A 19,083-nucleotide genomic window follows, 5' to 3' on the forward strand; every position below is an offset into this window, starting at 1 on the left:
TGCATAAATAATCATGCAGTATTAAATGTAAAAAACCAAAAGCAGATAAGGTATCAGCTTATTGGAGTAAAATCTTTCATCTAAACCCTCCAACTTTGCTCCCACTTCTGGAGATTTGCTGACTGTTTGAACAAAACTGGATATATTCATACCATTATACCTCTATTAATTATTTTGGTTTCTATGGCTTGAAAGAAATGTCTCCTAGCATTCTGGTATTAAAAATGCAAGCTTCAAGGGTGATTAAAAGAGTTAAACATTTATTGAACTTAATGAATAATGAGCACGGCAGGACTAATTACGAAAGATTGTTCCCTTGCAAAGTCCGGGTAAATGTTAAAAACTCCTAACCAGTAATGCACTGCAGATAAGTAGTGGAAACCACAAATGGGATTGTTAGACTCGGGCACAGATGGATGCCTCAAGCAGTCAATCCAACCTGTAGCATGGTGAGGGTGAGTAATCAGAAATTATGAAGGAAAAGTTCTAGGAGCCTTTTACGTATATTATGGAAATTTCTCGGACTTGGAGAGGCAGAATTAAGCAATGTTTAAAAAGTGTAATCGGGTATTGAGGCGTAAGCCTCACAAAAACCATAAAAATGTCTAAAATTTATTATAATGCAAAATAAACTCATAATACATTATAAACAATTTTATAAATTCATAATGAACAATTTAAAGTTCGCAAACAAACAAAAGAACAATTTATAAAGAAACTGAAAAGCATAATATTTTATTATTTTAATAGGCAGTTGGCCGTTCTCAAAATGGATCGATAAGAATTTCTAAGTGTTATAGCCACAAGCTTCAAGGAGGTGCCGTGAGGGTTGTGCCTTAATCTGACGCGGGCCTTAAGATAGGTTTCAATTGGGTTTTCTTAAACCATGGAGTTAAGAGCACTCAACACTGGATTACGACTATGTTCGGATAAAGCTCCAGACATATTCGGGCAGAAGTTTATTTACTTACATCTATCCAGTTGCTTCAACAAAATAATTCAGGCCCTTGACATATTCAATAGCTACTAGAAGAAATATGGAACTGGCAATGAAGGGTGCAGATATCACGTACATAGATTTGAAGGAAGGAAACACTAGCTAATTGATTGGCTGACACAGGCTATAAGGAGAAAACTTCCAGAATACTGCAGACTGATGAAATCCATGGTGATGTCATTTGATTCCTCAAGCTCAATCAATGGTCCAAATGTAAGAATTAGGTAGTTTTGTCACTTATTTGATTGTAAAAGCAATATCTTTCATTTTTTTTTTTTATATTTTATGGCCTTAGACCTGATTGCTTTTTTGAATTATACCAAGATTTCACTCCTACACTCACTTACTCGATGAGAAAATACCCTATAAGAAGGGCTGATTTGCAGATGAGATGAGTAATTATCATACCGACTCGCTTTCATCCTTACCCGTCCTAGGGAAACTCTTTTTAGGAAGTTTTGTAACAGCAAGGTGGTAGTTCATACTTTATAACTCGATTTTTTTATTTTTTTTTCACGATTTAAAAAATGAATGTAAGTATAAATAAGCAACTGATACGAAAGAAACTGTGATAGATTTTTTAGTCTATCTATAAGAGGAGATTGTATGAAAAATGTAACCAATTCTTCCGTTTCTTTGGGACACTAGCCATCTGTCAAGAGTTTCAGATTTAGTCCTGATGTTTTAGCAATAAATCCAATAAATTTGGGTACTGTGATTGGTGCACTGATCTTTCTGGAAAGAATGTGGGTATGTGTAGATGCAAAAAGATCCCCCATGCCCCATTCCCCCTTGGTAACAATACAAGGTAAGGTGGTCATACACCCCTCCATTTGTAGTAATTCTTTCGGTCAATATACTAAGTAGGGGGCAATCCCAAACTCCCCATTTAAGCTTAGGAGGGGAACAAAAGAACCGCCTATCCCTAAACGAATTTTGATATACATGTTAATTCATTAAAAGCATGCATGAATAGAATACAATACAGCATTTGCAGCTTGAGATGAAATCAAACACAAATAACGATGAAAGCAAGCGAATATTTCTTTTCCAAAAACCTCATGTATAAGCAATCTCCACAAAACTGTCCAGTGCCAATCTTGCATTTGCTGCATTCAGTGCGCAGACCCCGAGTTTTTTGTCTGCAGGAATTGAAATTGTTATTGGTTATATCAAACTTAATGAACTTGCACGAAAAGGTACTAGGAAGTGAAAATGGAAAATTAATTGAAAAACTTTTGCTATCAAACAACACAAAAGTTGGAAAGTGGAAAAATTTTTCCATTTTCCATGGAAAATATCGCCACTCAAACAGGGCCATAATGTGTTTTTGGGGAAAACGTATTTTGAAATAGTAATTTTCTTGGAGAATGTGTGGTTATAAAGTAAGGAAAAGTTTTGAATTTACGTGAAATATTATTTTATTGAAAAATGTGTGGTTAAAAATGAGTTTTAAAAAAAAAAAAAGGGTTTGATGGAGCCCAAAAAAGGTCTTAGTCACAGGAGAAGATCATCATAATGCTACTTGAAATTTATCGGAGTCCTTGAATATTTAAGCACTAAACAAGTTAGTCCATTTATTAATCAAATCAAATGCTCAGCACTCTTTCAAGTTACAATATTACCATTTTCAAGTTGCATTTTGGTTCCATCATTCTTTATCAATTGTACCATCCTAAATGCGTTGTAGCTACAAACAATCTGAATAAGTTAATTAATGTCAAGTTAGTCGAACGAGAACTACCAAATCTTGTACTGATTCTCCATGACAATTAAACCCATAGCACATAACTACTGTATGAACCACAAAGACATTTTTCTCCTAAAATAAGAATTTTAATTATTCTCCTCTGTGTACATGAAGTCCAATGGAAGAATCCAAATTCCACCCTTCATTTCATTCCTCAACTGTTGCTCGTTCCGAATTCACAGAAAAAAATATCCTCTGTTTGTTTCCCATTTTTCCTTCATTAAAATGAAAAATATGACTGTTATCAATCAAATCAAACCACCAAATTTGAATTTTTATCTCTTGTGTATGCCCATAACAACTATATTTTTCATTAATATTTTTACATTAATGTATACCAAACGGGCCCAATACAACCCAAAACCTAAACCTATATACATATCATCCTAGTAGCATGGATGGTTTTCTTTTTTAATGTTAATATGGTAAAATAAATGTAATAGTCCGGCTAAACAAACAAACCATTTTAATGTATTCTGTACATACCTGCATTGATGGCAACTCTTTCCCTCGAAAGGATCATAAATGCGCTGCCCTTCTTCGTCATAGCCGTCAACAAAGAGAGTCCAGGGGATTTTACAGTCGCCCAAAAGCTTCTCTTGCTCCTCTGTGTAAGTTTCAGGGTTTTCACCTTCTTCTATGCGGATCTCAACAATTTTCACAGGAATCCCCTTTTTGTCAGTTTTCATTTCAACGTAACTCACCCGAGGCATCTCTTGCAACCTGATAAAAATCCTCAGACGACTATAAGGTTAGGAATAAAAAACAGTATCTATAATTTCATGATTTCTCTGTTTCTATAAGCATCATTAGCAAGAAAAAAAATGGCCCGGATGGAAAATTTGGGTTCACATTCTCCCAACCCCCACACAATTAAAAGACATGAACATGAACAAAATAAAACTGGAGATTCATCAGAAAAAAAACAAAATAAATAACTAAGGGACAATTTATAAAGATGACTTGTTTCTTTCTCTCGTGTTTTCTAGGTAACCAAAAAAGAAAACCAGTACACACGCATACATAGAAAAAGAAATAGTAATGTCAAATTTTGTGTTTTGAGAAGAAGAGAGTGATTGAGCACCTAGTAGAGCGCCTTGGCGGATCATCACGTGCGGGTTTCTTCTTCTGAGAAAGGGTTTTTGCAATTTGACGCTTAGGTTCCGGCTTGAGTTTCTTAGAGAGGTCCAAAATCCCGAGGCTTTTCATTCTATCCATGTTTTGTTTAATTCTTTGGGCTCTTGATTCCTCGTACTCTACTATTTCTTTCCCACCTCCATTTTCATTTTCTCCGTTTGATTCTTCGCTCTTTTCAGTTTTCTGACTCCCACGCCGTGTACCCCCCATTTTTCTCTCCCACTGGAAAGCTTCAAGATTCGATTATAGATTTGATTCTATGAGAAGTCTGTATGTATATATGTATACTGGGGGGAAGGGGAAGGGGTTGGGTTCAATTTTTTTTGCCATGCCTTTATGGTATTTTCCCGCGCACTTGCCGCCTCATTTTTATGGTAAAAACAATTGTGTCAAGCTGTTTATAATTTTAACAGAGGGTAATTGACGCTTTTTAGCTCCAATTTGTCAATCATTACATACACTTTTTGATTTTGATTTTGATTTTTTATACTTTTTTATTTTTGTGGGATTTGCTTAAAAAGTCTAGTCAATCATAATGGTTGAATAAATAGCTTATATCAATACTTTTTATTCAAGTAGTCTATATTCTATTTGATCATTTATTAATAGTCTTAAATACCCTTAAATTGAAATGACTAAAATATCAAATTTGAAAATCAATAGTTACCAAATCCCCAAATATAAATTCCTAAATCCCCTTCATTTGTCACGTTTATAACTCCATTTTCACCATATTAAATCCATCTTCAAATCCAACTTTCTTATTCTTCATATGCATTATTTTTACTTACAATTAATTATTACACTTTGAAGTTGCTTTATTTGAACCAAGAACAAATCAAATAGTGCAACTTTTGGAGGTGATAACAAAAGTATCGATTTCAAACAGTTGAAGGTATGCTTTATAAATTGAAAATTAACGATTTCTTGTTTATCTTCTAGTTGTATACTATAAAAAAATAATAAAAAATAAAAATCAATTGGGTAATCAAAATTTGCTGTGATATATAAAAATGGAATGGTGTCGTTTTTCAGTAGTTGGATGCCCTTTTTTTGTAACTAGGTGCCGTTTTAATACAATGGTGGTGGTGTTGATATACTTGTTGGCAAACTAGTCATTTCTCCATTTTTTTATAGCATTTTATTATTTTAAACAAATTTAAACAGCACATACACATTTTAAACTACAGAATGTCATTTTTCTGTTTAAATCTGTTATGTACAATATGGGTTGCCTTTTGTTTGTTATTGAAGCTGTAATTTATAGTATTCAATTTTGACAATTAATGGAGTAACATATTATATTTTTTTTTGTTAAATTGCAGCTATGGACTATGGTGCAATGATTGTTATTTTGTTGAATTTGAAAAGACAAGGTAGATGGATTTAGGAAATAGATAGGAAATGATGAAGACATCCCAACAAATATATTGGTATCAAAAACTATTTCACATACGGAGTTGTATGACGAAGTCCGAGAGTAGTTAAGGTTGATCCCATTATGTATGACATCGAGATGAAATTTCTTGTTCCTGGCATGGCAAAATAATCAGTTTCGCCAATTAACATTACTTGCGTTATGAATGTTAGTTAGTTTCTTTCTTTCTTTTCGTGACAGAGTTCCAATTTGTGTAACCCTCAAGGAAAAGGGTTATGTTGATCAACAAGACATGGAGCTTGATATTGTAAATGCTCAAGAGAATCAAGAATACAATTCAAATGTTTTTGTGGTTAATGCAGAAGACATGGATGAATTGAATATATAAAAAGATAAGTCCCATGACAATTATGTATGACCGCTGTCTCCATTTAATCAAATTTTTGAAGACGATTGCGTGACCTTTACAAGTGATTAGGATGGGGTGGAATTAGTAAATGGCAACTACATAGATGATTCTCATATGCTAAATGAAGATAGTGTTACTCATAATACACCTTTTATATTGGTAGATAGATTATTGGCATTCACAAGTTGTTGGTTGTACGAATCTTTGTGGAATATCAGTTAAGATTTCTGATGGCGATGATGTCCACGTTAGCTAAATTTTTTGCAATAAGAAAGATTTTCAGGCATCATTACAAATGCTTACTGTAAGAAACTCTTTTGAATTTAAGATCACAAAGTTAAATTCAAGTAAATATGTAGTAGTTTGTGTTGATGAAATTTGCAAATGGTGTCTTCGGACAACAGATTGAACGAAAGTGATGAATTTGAAATTCAATAGTATTCGCGTTATCATAATTGTTCATTAGATTTTCACCACAAAGATCATAGACAAGCTAGTTGTTGGATGATTGGAAAACACATCATGTCAAAGTTTGAGGGTCCCAACATTATATACTGATCTTCAAAAATTCAAAATGATATTCGTCGAGAGTTTGGGATTGATGTAAATTATTATAAGGCACAGATGGCTCGAGAATATGCCATAGAGCTATTAAGAGGTCACCTGATCTTAGTTATGATAGATTGGTCAAGTATTGCAATATTCTGAAGAAGAATAATCCAAGTACAATGAAGTTTATTGAGGTTGACAATGAGAACCGTTTTAAATACTTTTTCATGGTTTTAGGACCATGCATACGTGGTATTTACTCGTCAATGAGTCGGATCATTTCTATGGATCATCTTGCATTTGACATTGTTGATTCTAAAAACGATGTATCATGTACTTGGTTCTTCAATAAGTTATTTTAGGTAACAGGTATGTTGCTTGTTTTTATTTCTGATCACAATGATAGCATTGGTAACGCTATAAAGATTGTTTATCCTTGTGCACATCATAGATGTTGCATGCAACATTAACAACCAAACATAAAGTCCAATTATCATAGGACCAATATTTTGCCATTGTTTATGGCAATTGCAAAGGAGAATAGTTTGATTAATTTTTAAAAATCTATGGCAAATCTATATCGTAAAAGTTCGGCAGTTGAAGAATACCTAGAAAAGAAAGTTGGGTATGAATTTTGGTTTCGAGCACATTTTCAAAGGAATCCATTACAATATTATGATAATTAACAATGCAGAATCTTTGAACTCGTTATTCAAGAATGCTTGCGAGTTTCCAATACTTGCTATGGTTGAGCAAATCAGAAAAAACTTTACAAAAATGATTTTATGAGAGACACATTGAGACTAAAAAATGTGCAACTACTATAACCCCACCTATTGAGGATAAAATGCACAAAACGTATGATGATACAAAGGGATTGATAGTGGTACCAATAAATGAGTACGAGTTACATGTCGATGTTGAAAATAAAATGCATATTGTTAACTTAGAGGCAAGAACCTGTACTTATAGGGAATTTAATTTGGAAAAGCTTTCTTATAAACAAGAACTTGTAGCAGTGAAATTCAAGGAAATATATTGTTAAAGTTTGTGCTCACCTTATTATACTAGTACTAGTTGGAAAAAAGCATATGCTGAATGTATATATCCAATGGTAAATAAGGCTGACTGGAAAATCTCTAATCAAACAAAGGTGTTACCATCTCTTTCGAATCAACGACAAAGTGGACGTATTAAAAACTGTCGAATTCCATGAACAGAAGAGGAAAAAAAGACTCGTAACTATAGTAGGTATGGTCAGATGGGTCGTTATCGTCTGACTTGCAAAATGCTCTACACTATTTAACTGATGAATATAACTTTTTTGTTTAACTTAATCTTGAAATTTTGATAAATTTTAATAATTTTTGATACGTTGTGATGGTTATCTGATAAATTCTGATAGCTATTTCAGTCAGATTTTTTATAAATATGACAGCATCACTGTTTGTTCAGACCAAAATGGCATTTGGTCGTTTTGAATGTATGGGTGCTATTTCTACTCATTTCATGTTCATTTTTTATATTCAAATTTTTTATGGATGGATGGATGTTAATTATTCAATTTAATCTTTACATTGTGATGATTTTATGATAAATTCTGATAGCTTTTTCAGTCGATTTTTTATAAAAATGACAGTAGCACTGTTTGTTTAGACCAAAATGGTACCTAGTCATTTTAAATGTATGAGTGATGTTTCTACTCATTTCGTATTCATTTTGATGCATTTAAGCTCGTAACCACTTGAAAGTTGAAAGACTAAAGTTACATTTTGACGTTACGTTCGACACATTCGTCCAAATTATAACAAGCCTCTCTATAATTCATTTGGACCCTACATTTCACTTGATAATAAAGAATAACATAAGTGGCGAGTGTAGTATGCAAAAGATAGGACGTGTAATCGTTCAAGGTGTACAAAACTTATATGATGTTTCAAACTATTTCACTGGTTTCGGAGTGAAATCGATATCCCTTGACCCAAAACGACATTTGATCGTTTTAAACCTACGGGCTACTTTTCCACTCATTTTGTGTTCATTTCTGTGCATTCAAGCCCGTAACTATTTGAAAGTTGAAGGACGAAGGTTCTAATTATATTTCGATGTTACGATTGACACATTCGTCTAAATTATAGTGAGTCTTTCCATAGTTCGATTGGAACCTACACTACACTAAATTTCACTTGACAATAAAGAAAAACATAAGTGGCAAGTGTAGGATGCAAAACATAGTACGTGTAGTAGTTCAACGTGTACAAAATGTGTATGATGTTTCAAACATCATTTTACTAGTTTCGGAGTGAAATCGATAACTATTAACCAAAAATGGCATTTGATCATTTTAAACATATGACGTTTCTACTCATTTTGTATTTGTTTTGGTGCATTCAAGCTCGTAATCATTTGAAAGTTGAAGGACGAAGGTTATAATTACATTTCAACGTTACGATTGTCACATTCGTCCAAATTATGGCGAGTCTCTCCATAGTTCGATTGGAACCTACACTGCACTATGCTTCACTTGATAATAAAGAAAAACATAAATGGCAAGTGTGGTATGCAAAATATATCACGTCTAGTCGTTCAACGCGTACAAGACGTGTATGATGTTTCAAACACTGTTTTAAGAATGAAATGAAGTAGGAGCAGAATATAGAATGCTAAAATGCTTACATCACTACTGAGTCATCCAAATTGTATCCGAATCTCTACAAAAATCTTTTTAGCTTCGTGAACAATATCATTTCCACATATTCACTGCATAAAACAAATAACTTAAGAACATATATTGCAACTTCTCAAAAATAATTACAATAAGAATAGTTACTTGTCTGGTACATTAACCAACCAATTCTCTAACTCATCTACCTTAGTCGGATCTAGCTCTTGAAATGGGTCAAATGCGTTGACGTTGTCAAGCTTCATCCTCTTCTCCGCATTTGTAAATAGAGATCAAAGAATGAGTGACATTTTCTTAATTCTCATCCCGCGTCCATTCTAACTTGAGTCATCAGACTCATCTTCCACCACTGTAAGGATGGACTCCACTACATCACCATGTAATTGAGAATCCATCGATTTACAGGTATCTATCTCTTCTACGTGATTTGATCATCATTCCACAAATCTATTGCTTGTCTTTGTTCATTTTCCACTTCAACAGGATTTGGACACTCATTCACATCAGCAGCTTATTTTTGTTCATTGCCATCTACCAACAAATTTTTTCTTTGACAAAAATTGGTTCATTTACCAACAAATTATCTGCTACATGTCTTTGCTCATTGCCATCTTCATTCTCATCATTTCTAACTTCTACGTATACGAGTGAATCCTCATTTACAATATGTGCCTCTCCAGTAATCATAAATCTACTACAAAGAGGAGAGTGATATTTTAAGGTGTTGATGGGTTATAATTCTTAATCAACTGTACAACAGATGATACCTTCTTGTCAATTTGTCTACACAAAGATGTAACACAATCAAACCTTTGATATATGTAAGAGCGCATCTCATCTATTCACCTTTTATTTTTCCTCTCTAAAGTCTCTACCATTTGTACTAATTACATTTTCAATTCCTGGGCGAACTCATCTCTAGATGGATAAAATAGATGGATATGATGTAGACGGCCCCAGATGAAATGTGTGAACATCTGTAGAAGTAGGTGGCCTATGAAAGGAAGGTAGATCCCAAGGAGATGTAGAGACATTAGGTGAAGAACAAGTTTGCTGAGGAAAATCAATGCGAATGGACGAATATGCTCTACTTACATTATCCATAAAGATATCAACTATTGGATCTTTTACTTCATCCTTGAATTGATGAATATCAGTCTAATATGCTTTAGAAGCCTCTTTATGCGTAGGCTTCAGTGTGCAACGAAAAACAATCTATATAAAAAATGAGAGATCTACTTAGTTTTCATAAAGTACACTATATGTTTTAATAGACATTTAAAATATACTTATATTTGGTTTGTCCAAACTTGCACAAATATCCTTGGAGTTAGGCATTTTAGAAGAATTCCATCGACATATTCTGGAGAGGTTTGCCTCCTCTAAATTATCAGTGTATCTCTGTCCAATAGATGATATGACTTTATGGACTCAAATCTGCATAAGATTCAAAATATTACAATCTAAATAAAATGAATAATAAATTTTAATTTTAAAAGCATTACCTGCAAGCCAAGTGAAAATCCATAAATTGAATATGGATATTTCTCATTGTTAATCAAGTATGACTTTACCAAGAATCCCAATCTCTCGTAAATACATCTATTGTGCAGCCAAAAGCCTTTCTCCTCCAAGGATAACTATTAAAAGCCTCTAAGTCATCAACCATTGACGAGTGTTCTAAATTTATGTATGTGTAATTTTCTTTGGGTAGTAGTACTGTTTCCTAAATATATACAAGTCCAATTTTGTACTTATCTTCCATACACACTTTGCGACTTTCAATAGCCTCCTTCAAATTGTACACCATTATGTCTTTCTTACACTTTTTAAGTGTTTCTTTACCAATCTATCATTAGTCACAGTTTGTGGCTCCAACGAAGGCTTCTTACTAACTCTCAACCCCATTATCAACGAGAACTCGTATAATGAAAATCGTGTTGGCTTACCACCAATTGAAAACCAGATCTCATTTTATTTTTTGGTTACAATCATTTGCATTACAAATTGGTGGACTAGCTGGGTTGAAAAAGGTATACGTTTCATTCAATATAGTTGTCCGAAACAAAATTCTATTAGCATATCTCGATGAGCACTATCTGACATCTCCCGAACATAGTCAAGTTTTTGAAGGGAATACTTCTGTGAAGGTCTACCTTTAATTCTAATTCTATCTTCAACAAGAATAACATACTTAAATGAGTGTTCTATTTCTACAATAAAAATCATAAAATGATCATGTCAATTAATTAGTGAACAAATATAAAATATTTATGGTAATGTTAAGTTATACTTAATACAATTCATTTTCAAAAATAGATAAATGGCAAGATGACATTTTTATAATTACATAAATGACAGGGTTCCTGGAATAAGAATTTCAATTAATATATAATTGCAGATATGGCAACAAGAAACTTGTATATGTTCGTATAAAAGTTGAAAGTCATAATTAGGAGCAACAATTTCCACCAAAACCATTAGTCTTCCATGAGTTAAAATTTCATCATTTAGTATTAATGACTAGACCAATCAAAAAAATTTAGAATGCTGTTTATGAGAATAGTGTTCAATTCATTGACAAAATATAGATTTAAAAGACCAAAAGAATTATTATACTGAAATTAGGACAGACCTATTTCATCTTGAAAGTTTCACTGTGAAGATGATAGTTATGGCATCTGCTAGCCTTCTGCCTCTCTTTCCATGTAAAACTTTTAGCTAACCACACGTCCACAGTCAATGAATGAAAGCATAAAAATGTGATACATCAGTGATCTTTTAGGAGTTCTACATCGTAATCTATGCATTTTATGATGCCAATGGTACAAGCTCAGCACATTGCAAAAACTATAAAGGGGAAACACTTTGAGCTTGCTAGATATTAACGAAACATTCATTATATAGAAAAGAGAAAACGTAAATCAGGAGAAAACATATTCATGCATTTAAAGTAGAAAAGCAGCCAAATTAGTGCTTTCAAAATGTTTTAGTTCGTCAAAACCCAAAAAATATAATTTCATTCCTTTTTTCAAAATGCAGCAATAGTGTAAAAGATATTACTGATCCAATCTTATTAACAAAGGTACATCCACTATATTCAAAGTTTCTATGTGAAATAAAACTGATATAAAAATCCACCAACCTTGGCTGTGCCTTCAATTTGATCTAGCAAAGATGTGATATACCGTGTAGTAACAGATCGATACCATAATTGATGTAACTAATGACGTGCTCCAAGAGGTATTTTTTGTCTCCGCTAAATCAACCTTTAAGACTCCAATATCTTGAGCAGGTCGACTAAATAATCGCAAAATCTGAAGGAAATAAGATATTAACAATAGCAAAAAGAAGCGGATGGTTGAACTGATTTCTGTACAATAAAACAGGAAAAATGATTCTTTTAACTTTGAATGAGTCAGTTCCCCAATAAAAAATTTAAAAAAAAATCTCAAGGAAATTCATTTAAATTCATCCAAGGCTGTTATTTTAGAATTTTGCAAAATGTTGACTACTTTTAGTCATCAAGCTATTTCCAAATTTAGAGCGGAAAAAACAAAACATATATCAAACAGAGTTTAACAACACTAGATTGACTTATGATCTTGCAATTGCCTAAATATTGTAACTAAAGTGATTGGGATTGACTATGATTAGCTTACAATTTATTCCTACTTAGTTTGACTAATAGGCCTCTTCTTGAAAAATTATCATTGCTTCAAAAGTTAACTAAAGTTACTATTATCGTTGCTATTGAATAGGATCCACCAAGTGGAACATTTTTGGTACCTCATCAATGCTATGATAAGATCAATTTGATCTACAGAACAAATTATTGCAATTGAATATTCTAAAATAGGCTTTTAATAGCAACGATAAGTTCTTTTACATTCAACTTAAAAGTAATGATAAGTTTTTTTACAGTCAATTTAAATCTAGGTAGTGGGTATATAAGACACGGTACTCAAAATGAATGCAGCTTTGGATACCAAAAAATAAAAAATCTACATGGTTGGTTATGCACGAAAATACATAAAATTCTAAGGTTTAAGAGAGTCATAGTTCTCTCATTTGCTATAGGTGAGATATAAAAAGGATGTTGAACATATCCTCCAAAATGTCCAAATTTAAACTTTTCTTTTTAGAATAATTTTGTATTGTAATTGCTGGACTCTAATATTCAAATATATGCATAAGCATGCAACTGACAAATAAAAGAAGAATGTTAGGATTGTGCACCCAATCAACTCTTCATGGATATTAAATTAAATGTCTAAGAAATTAGAATATAAAACAACAACAAAGATGTGGAACCAGAAATAAAGGTACATACTTCTATACTAACAAAGTAGGGACCTCACAAAAGGCATATTAAAGCATTACTTAGTTAAAAAAAATGAAAAAATCTCTTATAGAATGACATAATAGTGCTCATTCAGTAAAGAAATTGAAAGCTTTAAAAAAGCAACTTGTAAATAGCAATATACCAAAATTTTGTACAAGCACACATAAACTTCTAAAAATTAGTATTTCAAGGTTTTTCCATACAGTTATTGGTTAGCCAATAACTCTAAATGTCGCTAAAAATTTCATACCTGAGGATAGCCTACTAGGCTTTTGGTTCCTGGAAGTGAAATGGGGGAATAACTCTTCAATAATTCATGACAATGGATGCAGCGATTCACGAGGTGGCAGTAGTTGTAGCGGTTAGCGACTATATAGGAACTTCATGATGGATGAAGGAAGAAGATCGATGAGGTTGATTACTTGGATTTCGCATAGTGTCGCTCGAGAGGAAGATCTCGAAAGAGATTGTCGCCTTCTTCAAGAGAGGAGAAGAATTTAGGGTTATAAGTGTTTCATTAAATTTGGGCAGCTCGTAAGAAAGAAAGAAAATTGGAAATTTATTGTGATTGAACAAGGTGTACTAAAGGTAATTTATTAATTTTGATTTAAAATATTTATTTTAAAACTTTAATTCTTGTCAAAGGCTATATTTGCAAAGTATATTATGAAAGTGGCTATTTGACCCAATTTCCATTTTTTTCACATACTCATTTTTAACTATACAAGCACGTAATAAATATTCTACACGTAAATTTCAATTTTCCTACTTTTAACCATATATTTTTCCTAATAAACATTATGCCATTGTTTGATTACCATTATTTTCAAAATATATTTCTCTCTCTCACTCTCTCTCTCTCTTTTTTATTTCAACCATACATTTTCAATAGAATAATATCACACGTAAAACCAATTTTTTTCTTATTTTTCACCACACGTTCGCTATCTATCTACTATCACAAAATGCGTTCTGCATAAAAAAATGGGACTCAAGTAGGCTATATAAATTTTTGCTTTCCAAAATTAATGGTTGTCAAAAAGCCATCATATACGGAAATTTGCCTAATGGTTGCTTCAAGTGTTTTACCCACAACGATCCAAAGCATTCATCCAAGGCATAATGTTCATGTAAGAATTCAAATTCACCCACCTTATTACTTACAATAACCAACGAAGTTGCTCTCCTACTCAAAGCATCAGCAACTCAATTGGTGGTCCCAGATTTTTGCTTTATTACATAATTGAACTGCCCAGAATATGTAGCCCAATGAATGTGATTCAAACCTCTTTAGTTTTTGAAGCTTACCAAATATTAGTGATTTAAATAAATCACGAGTTCTCATGACAGCAGATAACGTCCCGGATTCTTCAACATTCGAAATATTGCATACAATTCCTACTCATAGGTTGATGACTTCTGTTTAGACTCATTCAATTTTTCAATAAAACATGTAGGTGTTCTCTCTATCCCTTATGTATTGCATTCACATCGAACTGTTACGATCAACCTAATAGAATATGATGTGTGTCCATCTCAAAAACATCACAAATAACTTTTGATTTTTAAGGCCTCCATGGACAAATGCACCTTTCAAATTCAAGTCACCTGGATAAACTGACCCTTTTTAGTCTACCTCATCTGATAAGGAGTTGGAAATTTACCTCACTCACAAAGCTCTAGGTGCGGGGTGGTGGGGGCCCTCAAAGTTGGGGTTCAACCTTTGAGTTGGAAGTTGTTTGACTGGAAGCTTCAGATGATACCAACTTCTAGGAATTCAAATTTTCACAACTGCAACTGTTTATGATCAAATGGCAAAGAACAACTTTGACTCGACACTTGGCCTGAAAGATCTTCCTACACTGAGTCAATTCTTTTCTGCATGGGTGAACATAAGATTTTTGCACAATACATACAAAATCTCCTTGTTATTTTCCACAAACTTCATTGGTGTATTCTTTCTCTTCCTCATCTTTGGCATAATCCTGATCTTCATCCTTTTAATTAATTATTTTTACTACATGCACAGGTCTTCGATCAGCACATTCATTTGATTTATGCCCAGGTTTTTCATACCTGTAATACTTCCTAATAGCTGATTTTGCATAAGGATTGTTTGTTGGATAATTTAGTGCTTTAAATTACTGGATCTTTCATGTTAAATCATCAAGAAATACAAGAATTAAAGTGGAAGCATACCTGAATCAGACATGATTAATACAATATGAATTTCGCGGTATGGTCTTCCAAATCTACACGCAGTCTCATTTTCCTCTCTGTGATGGGATGCAGTAGAGAATGAATAATACGTTGCGTGTGATCTGGGGACCATAACCTATTTATATAGGGATACCCTTTGACCTAATTCGGCCCATCATAGAATTAGGACTTGGGCCCGGTCTCTACACATATGTAAACCCATACTTTAACTGGATACATTAAAGCACAAAATCGAAGCCTTATTAGATCACTTTAATTGGGCTCAACCGAATTCAATAGCCTATAATTTAACACACAATTATTTACACATACAAGCCCATCTTTAATTAAAAATTCTTACAATCTCCCACTTGGGCTATATGTGTCACCTTATAATTGTGCATTAAACATAACTTTATGAGTACTCAGAATTTTGCTATTATTACCGAATGTATCCCCAAACAATCCCGTCCTTCAATTATATCAACATAGAATCAAAGCGGCTTTCGCTACTTTCACGTAGTTAAAGCCATCAATGGTCACGTATATCAACATAACCGAATGACATGGATCAAGCATGGATGTGTAGCATGAAAATTACATGTAATGTGATCTGTAACAAGCCTATTTCCAACTGGTCTACCTTAATACCTTAGTGAGATCATTTTAAACAAGTTCAGAGATAATTAACCAAATAACTTTATAACTGAAAATAATTTTAACTTTAAACCGTATCCAAAATAACAGTACATGTGTCCAATATGAAAAGCAAAAATACAAACTACCACTGAAACTAGATATCCTCAAGAGACATTACACCCATATGAGCAGTGTGCTCATGAAAGACCTTGAGTATCAATACCTTAGTAAGCGGATCCGCAACCATGGAGTTTGTCCCAATATGCTCTATTGACACCTGTCCACTCTAAACTCTTTCTTTAACAGCAAGGAACTTGATCTTTATGTGTTTTGACTTCGTCGAGCTCCTGTTGTTATTAGAATACAGCACTGCTGATTTATTGTCACAAAATATCTTAAGTGGTCTTTCTATATTGTCCACAATACGCAGTCCAGTGACAAAATTACGCAGCCATATTTCATGATTTGATACCTCATAACACGCTATAAACTCCATTGCCATAGTGGAAGTAGCTATGAGTGTCTGCTTAGCACTCTTCCAGGAAATAGCACCTCCAGCAAGCAGGTAAATATAGCCTGAAGTGGATCTCCTACTATCTTGGCATCCCGCGAAATCGGAATCAAAATAATCGATGATCTCCAACTGATCCGATCTCCTGTATGTGAGCATGTAGTCTTTTGTTCTCTATAAATACCGTATGACCCGTTTGGCAGCTTTCCAATGATCCATTCCCGGGTTACTTAAATATCTCTCTAGCATCTCAATAATGTACGCTATATCCGGACGCGTACAAATCTGAGCATACATCAGACTCCCTATAGCTGAGGAATAAGGAATCTTCTGCATTTCTTTAATTTCCAAGTCATTTTTAGGGCACTGACTTAAGCTGAACTTGTCTCCTTTAGCCACAGGGGTGTCACATGGTTTACAATCTTGCATGCCATATCTTTTAAGTACCTTTTCGATATAGCTCTTGTGTGATAATCCAAGAATACCTCGCGAACGATCTCGGTGTATTTGAATTCCTAATACAAAAGAGGCATCACCAAGATCTTTCATATCAAAATTCTTTGCTAGAAATCTCTTGGTTTCGTGCAATAAGCCTATATCGTTTCTGGCAAGCAATATATCATCGACATATAAAATCAGAAAAATATATTTGCTCCCATTGAACTTGTGGTATATACAATCATCAACCAAATTTATCTCAAAATCAAATGAGATGATCACCTGATGAAACTTGTAATACCATTGACGAGATGCCTGTTTGAGTCCATAGATAGATTTCTTTAATTTACAAACCATTTGCTTTGCATCATCCGATACAAAGTTTTCTGGTTGTACCATATAAATTGTTTCATCAATGTCACCATTGAGAAACGCTGTCTTAACATCCATCTGATGTAGCACAAGACCGAAATGCGCTAAAAATGCCATTATAGTCCTGAAAGAGTCTTTTGAAGAAACCGGAGAGAAAGTCTCTTTATAATCGATGCCTTCTTTCTGTGTAAAGCCATTTGCGACAAGACGAGCCTTATACCTCTCTACATCACCTTTCGAATCCCTCTTGGTCTTAAATATCCATTTGCAACCAATGGGTTTCGCACCTTCAGGCAATGGAACGAGGTCTCATACATCATTGTCCTTCATGGACTTTATCTTTTCAGTCATAGCATCGAGCCACTTTTGAGAGTTAGAACTTTCCATGGCTTAACGGAAGTTGATCGGATCATCTTCCACCATTCCAATGTCAACTTCATGTTCTTGAAGAAATACGATGTAATCATTCGAAACTGCACTTCTCCTCTCTCTAGTGGATCTTCTTAATGGCATTGGTTCTTGAGGGTGTAAAGTTTGTTCTTTTGGAACAATTTGTTGATCTTGAGAGGGAGGTATGACATTATCTTGATCCAGAGTTGCTTCTTGAACAATATCAGGGATAGAAACCTGATCATTGTCAATGGCAATTGGAGGAATTTTAACATATTCCTCCTCAAAGTCCAAGCCTATAACCCTTTCTCCTCCCGCAAACTCAACATCCTCAAAGAACCTAGCATTTCCTGTCTCGAAAATTGCCTTAGTTGTGGGATCATAAAACTTGTAACCCCTGGACCTTTCAGAATATCCAATGAAATAGCAACTGATGGTCCTTGCGTCCAGTTTCTTTTCATTTGGCTTATAGGGCCTTACCTCAGCTGGACACCCCCAAATATGTATATACTTCAAACTAGGCTTCTTGCCCATCTAAAGCTCATATGGGGTTTTATCAGTGGCCTTAGTTGGAACTCTGTTGAGTATATAAGCTGCAGTCTTTAATGCTTCACCCCAGAGAGATTCTGGTAAGGTAGAGTGACTAATCATACTCTTCACCATGTCCTTGAGCGTTCTGTTTAGTCTTTCAGCAACACCATTCATAGTGGGCGAACCCGGCATAGTGTACTGTGGGATGATACTGCATTCCTCTAGGAATTTAGCAAACGGTCTTGGACGCTGTTCACCTGAACCATCATATCTGCCATAGTATTCACCCCCACGATCAGATCTGATGCTTTTAATCCTTTTGCTGAGTTGGTTCTCAACTTCAGCTTTATAGTTTTTGAACACATCCAGTGACTGTGATTTTTCATGAATGAGATATATGTAGCCATATCTTGAAAAGTCGCTTATGAACGTTATAAAATATTGTTGACCATTCCAAGAACCCGTAGGGAATGGTCCACAAATATCCGTATGTATAAGTTCTAAGACGTCCGAAATCCTATTGGCTTGAAATCTCCTTTTATTGGTTTGTTTTCCCTTTATACAGTTGACACACAAATCATAATCTGTAAAGTCAAGAGGGTCGAGAATCCCGTCAGACACAAGTCTCTCAATTCTCCTTTTGGAGATGTGATCTAATCTCTTGTGCCACAACGAGGCAGAATTCTCTCCATTTAATTTTCACTTTACACCTCGAGTACTTACATGCAAGGTTTCATTATAAGAAGCAATTATAT

General features: G+C 33.9%; 1 protein-coding gene across 1 annotated transcript; it reads right to left on the reverse strand.

The window, feature by feature from the left end:
* Nucleotides 1-1,829: 1,829 nt before the first annotated feature.
* LOC111388234 (cell division cycle-associated protein 7-like) lies at nucleotides 1,830-4,182 on the reverse strand. The gene is made up of 3 exons (XM_023012923.1): nucleotides 3,832-4,182; nucleotides 3,234-3,470; nucleotides 1,830-2,139 (listed from the first exon to the last, which is right to left on the reverse strand). The coding sequence occupies exons 1-3, from the start codon at nucleotides 4,092-4,094 to the stop codon at nucleotides 2,007-2,009; spliced, it is 633 nt and encodes a 210-aa protein (XP_022868691.1). The 5' UTR covers nucleotides 4,095-4,182; the 3' UTR covers nucleotides 1,830-2,006.
* Between the last annotated feature and the right edge of the window lie 14,901 nt (nucleotides 4,183-19,083).

The sequence above is a fragment of the Olea europaea genome, unplaced genomic scaffold, assembly GCF_002742605.1.
Source record: "Olea europaea var. sylvestris unplaced genomic scaffold, O_europaea_v1 scaffold476, whole genome shotgun sequence".
Lineage (NCBI taxonomy): Eukaryota > Viridiplantae > Streptophyta > Magnoliopsida > Lamiales > Oleaceae > Olea > Olea europaea.

Coding starts and splice junctions, on each gene's coding strand:
- LOC111388234 (XM_023012923.1), bottom strand. CDS start 4,094: ATGGGGGGTACACGGCGTGGGAGTCAGAAAACTGAAAAGAGCGAAGAA. Junction 3,471..3,831: donor CCGCCAAGGCGCTCTACTAG/GTGCTCAATCAC, acceptor GATTTTTATCAG/GTTGCAAGAGATGCCTCGGG. Junction 2,140..3,233: donor AAGAGTTGCCATCAATGCAG/GTATGTACAGAA, acceptor CAATTCCTGCAG/ACAAAAAACTCGGGGTCTGC.